Source organism: Protomyctophum parallelum (assembly GCF_964188405.1).
Source record: "Protomyctophum parallelum genome assembly, chromosome: 9".
In the NCBI taxonomy this organism is placed as follows: domain Eukaryota; kingdom Metazoa; phylum Chordata; class Actinopteri; order Myctophiformes; family Myctophidae; genus Protomyctophum; species Protomyctophum parallelum.
In genome coordinates, this window is record NC_139706.1 from 17,046,604 (window position 1) to 17,057,700 (window position 11,097).

An 11,097-nucleotide genomic window follows, 5' to 3' on the forward strand; every position below is an offset into this window, starting at 1 on the left:
TTTTAATCGTGGCGATCGCCAGAGGGGAGGACTTGAAAACTAGTAGAAACCAGTTGGCTCAGTCACATGCTGACGTGTTCTATGCAACCTGAGACATATGATCTCTGCTTTCTCTATGCAGGCATTTAACCCATTTATAGGCCTGACGTTGAAATTTAAAAAAAAGTCTTTTAAATTCTAACAGTTTTCTGAAATACCTATGTTTCTGTATCAGTGGGGCTCAATATTTCATGTCAAGGACCCCAAAAATTACATGTATTTGGCCCCGGACCCCCATCTGAAAATATGTTGTTCCAGGAACCCCCCAGAAGCAAATATTTGAGTTAAAAACGTTCACTGTGGAAGAATATATATTCAAAGATTTGTGCCACATTTTCACGTAAAAAAAAAAAAAGGCAGATCTCGTAGCGCTTCACTCGGTGCTGCGCTATGAGCTTGTAGATCTGCTATTTGTCAATAGCGAAAGTATAACATAATGCTTAAAACACCCGTTTTGAATTAATATGACATCAAGATATATAATTTCCACACACAATATTAGATATAACACCATACCATAAATATTGTTCCCAATACAAAATTGTAGATACAACACCAAACCATGAATATTGTTCTTGCAAGATATGGCACCACCATATCTTGCAAGTCAGATCGCACTTTACAAACCCTCCCGAGCCGACGCAGGGAAGCTGCAAGTACCCTCGCTAAACCTTAGAAGAAGACTGCAAAGACTGCAATGCCTACGCCATGGGGTGATGTCACTCTCTGTACCTAAAGGTCTTTGAACACCAAGTCTGAAATGTTCATATGCGTTTTGTCACATCCGTTATGATACTGAGACTGAGAACAGTCTTGTTGACCGATGTGAAAAAATGCAGAAAATCTAAACTGTACGTAAAGTAATTTTGACAGATGACAATATCAGAGTTGGTTTAAAGTTAAGGGGAGTGCCACAATTTTGTTATTTTTCCAGTTTTGCATGCGTCTATGAGGTGAAAGTACAATAGACACCCTGGAGTCGTTTTTATGTGCAATAGTGTATTTAGGGTTTCTTCCTGGAGGCTGAACACTTGACAGTCAAACGGGCCAATGAAATAAATAACCCCTCCCCCTTTATCATACAACTACTGCGGCTTCAGTTCAGGTGTATCACCACCCATCCACCCTGGGCAAGACCTACGCTGAAAAGACTGATGCTTTACAAATCAGTTTACATTCTCCGCGAATGAAAGAGTTGTGATTGGTCGGGAAAATATCGTATCCGGGGGAAATACATTTGACGGCTGTTCCGGAGGATACATCCGCCGACAGCTTCTCTGCCTTATGTTGTGACCAGGCTTTTCTTTTCGCAGATAAGTAAGCCTACCACCCATCACCACCCACCAGGCAAACCAGGCATACTTAAAGATGGAGTGCCACCATTTTTGTATTTTTCCAGTTTTTCATGTGTCTATGAGGTGACAGTACTTCATTAGACACCCTAGAGTCGTTTTTATGTGCAATGGTGTATTAACTTTGTATTTAGGGTTTCTTCCTGGAGATTGAAACCCTTGACAGTCAAACGGGCCAATGAAATAAACAGTAATATAGTGACATCACATTATCAGCCCCTCCCCCTTTATCATACAACTATAGCTGTGGGTGTGGCTTCAGTTCAGGTGGATCACCACTAGGGCCGGGACTAATTGCGATTAATTACGATTAATTAACTACAGAAAAATTTATGCATTAAAAAACATTACGCATTTTAATCGCACTATTTTTTTCACCGCGGAACGTTGTCACTGGACAGTTTTCAGACGGACCTGCGCACCAAGTGTCCGTGTCCTCTTCAGACAATAACACCACCAGAAACCGCAGACAGTTCACCAGACTGGGGGAAGCCGCTGAGATCACTTTGCTTGTCCCCGTGGATTGGAAATAGGATTTAAAAGGCTTTAAAAACGTATGTATTCACTATTCATTGATTCACTAGTATACCAAAATCCATTAAAAAAAAATGCTTTCTCACTGTTCTCGGGTCAAATAATGATATGCGATTAATCTAGATTAATTAATCGCAAAGCCTCTGATTAATTAGATAAAAAAATGTAATCGAGTCCCAGCTCTAATCACCACCCATCAGGCATACTTAATGAACTGGTGGGCGTGCCCACATAAAAACAACATTTTAACAAATACTGTACACTTTTTTGAAAAAAACGATACCTCCTTATATAGCAATAATTCAAAAATATGAGCTTGTGTTCATTTCATCGCACTTGAAATGTTCAGGCGTAAGGTGCAAAGTCCTTACCAATGTGCCATCTTTCCCCCCCCTTCAAATCACATACAAAGCAGTTTGTCACACTTGATCTGAACATGTAGTGCTTGTCATTCATTAAGGATGGAGTCTGGTCTGTCGTAGCCTCGATACCCAGGCTTTCATTTCGTCTGTGCGAAAAATGAAAGCCTGGATTTACGTTATGGGCTGCACTGGCCTAAAAGTGGGATGTGGTGTGCACCCCTCAAAATAACACCGTGAGGAAATCATTCCAAGTGGAAAATGAGGAGAATGGCTGAAGAACCCACCACACCGTCTAAGAAAAAACGTGTGCCGACTCTTTGGAAATAACTTTGACAGTCCGTTAGAATGGTATACTCCAGCAACCAGTGGTTTCTGCTTCTGGTCGACACAATAACAGTGCTGCACTGGGGGGGGGGGGGGGGGGGGGGAGAGACCGGGTCTGACGGACAGATCGGTGAACCAATCAGGGTGTGCGGCACTGTGCGCAAATCTGAGCCGCGGCCCTCCCACCTAGGCCAGAAAGGTCTAGCCGCGTTAGCTCAGGCTAGGTTTGTCGTATAACCAAAGAGCTTGAAATCAGCCTCATACAGCTTGTAGAGTTCCCTCCGGGCGTCTAGGGGCACAGTGCTGAACCAGTCAGCCAACAAGTTGCTGGTTGTGAGGTTCCCGGAGTTCCTCGACACGGGGAAGTCCACCACATCGTCTACTCTCAGCTGACGCAGAAGCTTCTCAGCGTCCTCCTCGACCGTCTCCATGTGGCCCACAAAGTCATACTGGATCTGGCAGGGGTGGCAAAGCCGGTACATCTGCAGCCAGTGCTCATTGAACGGCTCGTCCTTCTCCGTCTGGGGGTCCAGGATATACCGGATGAAGTGGGCAAAGGACGGATGAAGCCCCATGGCGAATGCATCACGATCAGATTCAGGGGCCGTCGTGTTAGCGTAGCGCCGCAGCATTTCCCGAGCGAAGACGTAGAATAGTTTGTTGTCGGCGAGTTTCTCAAACTTGTCGCGGTAGGCGGAGATGAGGCGCACAAAGGGATCCCGCACAAACAGGAACTTTGTGTACTTTTTTAGCTTCATCTTTGAGAAATAAAGCATCACAGAAAATGCAATTGAGAGGGTGATAGGATTTGTGAAAATGCAGCGCACATGAAATGCTACACAGTTTACATATTATTTTTAAAAACAAGGACTGATAGCTCAGTGACAACTGTGCTGCTCTTTTTAGTTATGAAATTAAGCTCCGGAAGGATATTCTTCCTTCAAATAAGTGATTTAATAAATGTCAACATATTGATAATTATTTATTTATTTATTAGACCAGCTACCCGTTTGTTGAACTGGTCAAGCTTTCTGAAAGGTTTTTGTCATAGGCTTACCTTCATGAGCTGGCGTGAGTTGCCGCCATAGCGGTCTCTGAACTTGTCAAAGGTGAAATGTGTGTCGAGGCTGTGGACCACATTATAGGGGACAGCCAGTGGGTCCTTGTAGCGGGTACCGTCCTGCTGTCGAATCCCACTCAGCATTATCATGACCCGCTTCCAGTTAGTGCACCCAACCTATGGAATAAGTTTGAAAGTTGCCAGAACCTGCATCCGTGATACATTATAATTCAGTGACGTAGAGTCTGTGGGGGCCGGGGGGCCAGGGCCCCCATGAGGAATTGGACCAGGGATCTCGGCCCCAATTGGACCTTATATTCGCCTCGGTTTGTCCCGTTTGTATCGCACATGGTTGCACCCGTTCACGCAATTCTCGTCTTGCATTGACTTTGTATGTAATCGCGCCGCTCTAACCATCCAAGTCTGGCACCTTCACACCTCTTTTTTCATCACTGTCCGGGACGGGGGGTGGTGGGGGGCGGACCACATTGCCTGTCCCTTGTACACATGCAGCTCAGGCATTGAAATGCTAATCTGGGTGCTTGTTTTCACCTGCCAGGTATGGGTATGCATGCATACAGTACTGTAGTACTCTGCTTAGGCTACTTGTTCATATGATATAATATGAAAACCACCACCAGCAAGAACACCCTGGCTGGCAACAGCGATGCCAGCCTGCCGTTGAAACCTTCCGCCGTCACAGTGACAGTTCTACAGAACCTGCCGAGACTGACAGGACTAGCCTGCAATTCTGTTTATAATCTAAACACTGTGACACGTTTAAAAAGTGTTAAGAACCATAAACGCTTGGGTTTAGTGTGAAACGAAAAAGTTGGGCGGGCCCCAATGACGATTATAAAAACATTTTGTCTCTGCATTATATCATTTGTGAAGTTAGTGCCTGCATGCATGCAGAGTTTAGATGCCCATATTGTCAAGTCTCTGCTCAGGAGAGAGCAGAGATTAAGTGTACCCACACTTACCCCTGGCAGGCATTTTTCCACTCGGGTCCTGCTGTCGGAGAACCACGCGCCCCTGGGATACTTTGACACTTAGTGCAAAAAGCGATGCACTCCCCTGAGATGACCCAATGGGCGTTCGACTCCGGGGGAAACCAGGTGCACCGCTGGTCCCCGAGTACCCACACTTAAGCACCCCCCGGCAGGCATTATTTGACTGGAGTCTCGCTGTCGGAGAACTACCCGCCCCTGGGACAACTCAACAATTAGCGCAAAAAGCGATGCACGCCCCTGGGACGACCCAGGGGCTTGTAACAGGCTGGGGACGTGCGCCCAGGAGGCCATCCACGCACCCCTGGGACTTTACGACACTTTAAGTGACGATAAATGTCAGAGCTAAACCCGGGGGGTGGTGGTGAGCGCGGCTGGTGTGATTGCTGCCGGTCAGCCGCTGTAAGCATGCAGTGCCGTGGTGGTAGCCTACCGACCCTACTCTATAAGTTTAGGCATCCTCGCTTCGAAAATAAGTTTGCCCTGGCCTCGACAAACTTTTTGCTTTCTCGGTGCTATTGCTGTGTCTCTGCTCTGCTTTCTCAACAATCAAATGAAGAATGAGGTTGTCGGGACGTGTGTGCCGTGTTTATATCTCGTCATGTGAAAACCGGCTCTGTGAATGGGGGGGGATGCCATGCAGGCACCTGGCAGACACGTTTCACACCAGTGTGAAAAGACTTCAGATATCAACTCAACCCCCTCCAGACACACAGGACACAGACAGAATAGATCTGTCTGATACACTGTCGGCCTTGCGAAGCGGCTAGGCGGCGGCCTATAGGCGATATAGTTCAATAATAACTAATTTTGTCGGAGGGGAGGCAGAAGTAAGTAAGTAAGTAATATAAGGCATTACTTTGCTATACAGTAAATCCGCCTCCGCCCCTGGTCCAAAATGGGTTAATTCAGGGGTTTTCAACTGATTGTGAACGAGGGACCACCGCCCTGACTTATAATCAACCTGGGGGAAATTGTTGTTGGGTGGGGAGGGATATGGGCTAAGAGAAGTGCTTTTGTATCATATGTTTGTTATGCATCCCATGTGTATACAATACATTTATTTCTCAACCAATGGTCCATTGTCAATAATAATAATAATAATAATGACTCAACCAGACAATCCGGTGCACTTCCCCCTCTTGAGATTCTAACTTGTGGGGAAAAAAAACAAAAAAACAACAATACTACAGTACAATGAGTACATTACTAAATAAATGGTCAGGGACCACATGCAATACTTCCACAGACCACCAGTGGTCCACGTGCCACCTGTTGAAAACCCCTGGGTTAAAAGAGAATTCCATGCTAGAAGGCTTTCTTACCTTTATTTGTAGTTGTTACGTCCCCACCAAAGAGGTCCAGGTGTTATTTTGTGCAAAAGTGCATTATTGGCTATTTCTAAATACAAGCCCACAATGGGGGTTGGGTTTTTGTGCTAATTCGCTCATTTCCATCGAAATACTGTAAGTATGCCACTTGGGATACTATTAACATTATTTTTGATATATACAAAATATATATATTTTTGAGCGATGGAAATAAGCGAATTAGCACAACACCCCAGTGCCCCATTCAATGCAATTCAATTCAATTCATTGAGGGCTTATTGTAGGGGAAATAGCCAATAATGCACTTTTGCACAAAATAACACCTGGACCTCTTTGGTGGGGACGTAACAACTACAAATAAAGGTAAAAAAAATAGCCTTCTAGCATGGAATACTCCTTTAATTAATGACCAAATTCCCCCATCATAAGGGCTACAGTACATGTACCTTGGGAATGTAGCAGTAGATGATGCCGTGTTTGTCATTCACTATAAGATGGTCCAGTTCTTTGTCAGGGATGTCATCGAAGGAGCGTTTCTTCTCAGGGAACGTGAAGTTATCACTACTGCACATCTCCTGAAGCAGAAGCCGTCTCTGCTCCTGTCCGTTCAGTTCAGTACAGTTCAGGAAGGTTTATCTCTAACAATGCAACTCTGAAGCCGTCCATGAAACTTTACTCAATCGTCACTGTTTTGTATAAATTATATATTACTTCAGCATAATATGACAGAGTTGACGGTGAAAATAACCGATCAACAAGCTCAGAACACGTGAGCGTGTCTGTATAATATTTTCCCCAATTAGTTTTGACAACATTTTGACCGTTTTTGCCATGCCCAAAAGGTTTCAAAGTGGTTAAAGCGTAAGACCACTTCTTTTGAGATTTGGGTTGTGTAGTTACCTTGCCATGATGTAACACTTTGAATTTGATAATTCAAAATATGCCCCTAATTGACTTTTTTATTTCTTGTCCACATTTGGAGTTACATCATGGCAATGTAACTACACAACCCAAACTTATTTTTGTTTATACTTTAGCTATTGAAAAATAGCTAATCTGCTAAAGGTCTGCAATTTTTGTATAATCTTGGGCAAAAATGCGGCACAAATCTTTGAATATATAAATTCTCTCAGAGCGAACGTTTTTAATTACATATACATTTTGGGGTCCTTGACATGAAATATTGAGCATCACTGATACAGAAACATGAGGTAGCCTATTTCAGAAAACTGTCAGAATTTAGAAGAAATATTTTAATTTCAAAAGTCAGCCCTAAATGGGTTAAAGGGTATTTGCACCCACCAACTTTTAACATTCAGTGGATTTTCTGGCTCAAACAACTGCTCAGATGTTCCTGTGGACTGTGATGCAAGAGTCCACAAATCCTCAATATGACATACCAATTTGCCAGCTGCAGATGTCACTGTTGAGGCCTGTTCTAATAATCAGCTTAGCAAGGCTGCTCACTTATGGGAGTTTGCGTCCCCTGGCGTAAACACAGAAGCATTTATATAAACTCACAGACAATTTGGCTGGGACTTTAAGACGTCATGACGTTGAGACCCCGCCCGCCAGGGCACTAGTATAACAGTGCGTCAACGTCCCTTTGTCTTCATTCATTTGTTTCTTCTCATGTGTAACACAGCGCAGCGAAGTCTCCCTTACGGATTAGTATCTGATTTATTTCCACAAAGGACGAGAAGGCCTCTCGGTACCGCGGAAACTACTTTTCCCAGAGGCTTCGAGAAGAAGAAAGACGGTAAGTCCGCTTTCTTTACTAGGTTAATACTAACTTAGTGGGTAATTTAGCTTTGTGTAGTGGCCCGGCGGCCCTAGCTGGCTTCTTAAATTACCTGTGTGACGGTCTGTAACGCGGCTAGCAACAGCCAGTTTTTGCTTCCACACAAACTTTCGTTAGCCTCAAGGTCTCGAACGTGTGACGGGCTCGAACGGTGCACAACCCTTTGTTAGCTTCCACACGTGTGGCGGCGTTAGCGGTGGCTAGTAATAGCCCGCTCTAGCCGACACACACACGTCCCGCGGTTTTTCTAAACCCTCGACTGCGTGGTAACCTGAGCAGCATATAGTAATAATACTGTTTAGCTTCCACGTTGTGTGACGGTCTTTGATAACGGCTAGCGATAGCCCTTTTCTCAGCTTCCACACGCATGTGGCGTCTTCTACAGTGGCTGGCGATAGCCCTGTTTTAAGTCTCCACATAAAGTGACGGTCTTTCACAGCAGCCAGCAATAGCTCTGTCCTAGCCCTCACTTTAACGTGACTACCTACCAACTCGGCTCCCCACAGGCATGCAGCCTTGTGAAACTGATTATTAGAATTGGAGGTTACGTGTGTAACCGGAGTTCTATAACCAGCGAGCCTTGTTTGTGGCTTGTTTGTCCACGTGTATCTTGGCATTACAAGAAAAAGTGACGGTCTTTCACAGCAGCTAGTGATAGCTCTGTCCTAGCTTCCACTTAAACGTGGCTGCCTACTAACTCGGCCCCCTCTTGCCTTGTTTATTGCTTCCACGTGTATCTTAGCGTTGTAAGATGTCTGAGTCCCCGACCAAGGCCCGTCGTCAACGCCGTCGCGCCCTAGCGGACGCTGACAGCCAGTGCCTGCAGAGGGCCTGCAAGTCATGCAGGGGCCTGCTCGCCCATGACGACAAGCACGACGAGTGTCTCTACTGCCTGGGTTATGGCCATGCTGTGGAGGCGGTGGAGAACCCAGAGCGATGCCCACATTGCTTTGCCTTCTCCGACATGCTGAAGCGTAGCAGACTGAAGCGCGCCCACAGGTCATATCGGACCCAGCGGGACGCCCACGCACGGGGGAGAGAGGAAGAGGCCCAGCGTCAGGAAGCCTCCAGGGAGGCAGCTGACCCTAACCGCTACTCTCCAAGCCTCTTCATCGGAGCCCCGACCCCCGGGGGGGCAGCCCGGGCTGCAGCACAGGAGACCTATGATGCAGAGAGAAAGCGTGGGGCCACTCCTGAGGAGGCGGCCCACGCCATTGCAACATCTATTGTACAGAGGGCCTACAACACCGCCTTGAAACAAGGAGCCAGGCAGTGGTCCGCTGACATGGACGCTACACTCCCCGACGCCCCTGACGTTGTCATTCTTGCGGATGACAACGCAGGCTTGGTGCAGGCTCCCAGAGAGGACGACGCTGAAATGGACTCTGGGGAGTCCTCATCTCAGGACTCAGCATCCTCCTACACCTCTGACGAGGAGGAGGGTGATGAAGAGAGCAGCAACGAGAGCGACGCCGAGGTGGCAGAGTCGCTCAAGCGGCCGTCGTCGCCGGCCCCATTGCAGCACCAGATGCTGCTGAAGTTGCACCGGCCGACACCGCTGCAGCTCCAACGGCTCCAGCTGCTCCAGCCGAACCGCAGCTCCACTATGACGACACTGACATAGTCGATCTGTTCAAGAAGGCCACAGTCCGCTGTGGTCTGGTCTGGCCGGCCAGTCTTGAACCTCCGGTGGCTAAAGACACCCTATGCGAACAGTTTCGCAAGAGGATTCAAGGCAACCCAGTGAAGTCCCAGACCAGGGCGGAACCATGGCGAGACTTCTGGTCCTCGAGAGGGCCAGGTGGCTGGAGCTGTCCCCTAAAGTGGGACGCAATCCATTGAAACAAAAAGTCTCCACTTCGACACTCTTCGCATCCATGCTCGAGGAGATGCACTCCCGCGACGGACAGACGAAGACTGACACGGAGGTCATCGGCGCTTGTCTCCCGGCGTCTGGAGCACGGCCCAAGCAGGCTCAACCCTACAGGCCGACCTACGAGCGCACCAAGGACAGGGACGTTCGTTCCAGGTCCAGGAGGAGCACCTTCAAGGTCCCCGACGCTCAGAGGGCTCCGTCAGTGACGTCCTCATCTTCCCGACCACCTCGCAACCGCAAGAAGGTCGACAGGCCCAGGCGCCCCTCGGCTTCTCCGGCCGGCGGCCCCCGCAATGGGGCCAGGAAAGGAGGGCCACCTGGCGGGAAGGCGAAATAACCGGACCTGCCCCACGGGGAGACATCGGACACTGTCTCCCCCACCCTTCCCCGAGTTTCTCTGAAGCGCAGCATAGTGGCCACGGGCCTCATGCCGAACGCTCTTGGTGTAGACAGGAAGAGGACTTGTTTTTCGAAAATGAATGTCTCTCCAGTGTTTTCTGTGCCACCACTTTTCTTAATAAAGCAGTGTTCTCTACTGAAAACCGGTCTCATGAATCGTCACTTGAAACTCAAGGGAATGGGCCCGCAGCCCGGGCCTTCAAGGAGGCCCGTGGCTGTCGGCCGAAATGCAAGTGTAACTGCCGTGGACACAGCACCAGAGCCCCAGGTCCATATTGCAGGACAGAGGCCCCAGGCCCAGGTTCTGACCATAAGGGGCGCCGCTCTACCACAAAAAGGTTCGGAGCTGGCTTCAACCCCTCTGGCGCTGTGTCTACAGGAGTGGAATCGTTGTGGTGTTCATCCTTGGGTGTTGAACACCATCTCGAAGGGTTACAAACTACAGTTTGCCAGAAGACCTCCCACTTGTGGGAGCGTTCTGTTCTCGCAAGCGAGTGGTCAGTGGTCCAGGACGAGATAACGTCTCTGTTGGAGAAGAAGGCTATACGTGCGGTGTCCATGGAGCAGAGCAACACCGGGTTTTACTCCCGCTACTTTCTCGTGAAGAAGAAAGGGGGGGGCATGCGGCCCATTCTAGACCTACGTGCTCTGAACGGCTATTTGAAAGTGTTTCGCTTCAAAATGCTCACGAGCAAGGCTCTGCTGTGCATGATGCGTCGAGGGGACTGGTATACAACTCTCGATCTCAGAGACGCATATTTCCACATTCCCATCTACCCACCACACAGAAAATTCCTGCGGTTCGGCTTCAAGGGACAGATATACGAATATATGGTCCTTCCGTTCGGACTGTCACTAAGTCCAAGGACTTTTGTGAAGTGTACACAGGCAGCCGATGTACGTGGACGACTGGCTGATTTATGCGGACTCGGCGTCGACACTGCGACTACACACAGACTGGGTGGTAGATCACTTGACGTCTCTGGGTTTCAGCATAAATTACGCCAAG

General features: G+C 47.9%; 1 protein-coding gene across 1 annotated transcript; it reads right to left on the reverse strand.

Annotated features, from left to right (window-relative positions):
* Positions 1-2,319: 2,319 nt before the first annotated feature.
* LOC310864461 (carbohydrate sulfotransferase 12-like) lies at positions 2,320-6,584 on the reverse strand (the record flags this gene model as incomplete). The annotated part of the gene is made up of 4 exons (XM_083773148.1): positions 2,320-2,408; positions 2,850-3,369; positions 3,669-3,848; positions 6,459-6,584. The coding sequence occupies 4 exons, from the start codon at positions 6,582-6,584 to the stop codon at positions 2,374-2,376; spliced, it is 861 nt and encodes a 286-aa protein (XP_083629274.1). The 3' UTR covers positions 2,320-2,373.
* Positions 6,585-11,097: the final 4,513 nt, after the last annotated feature.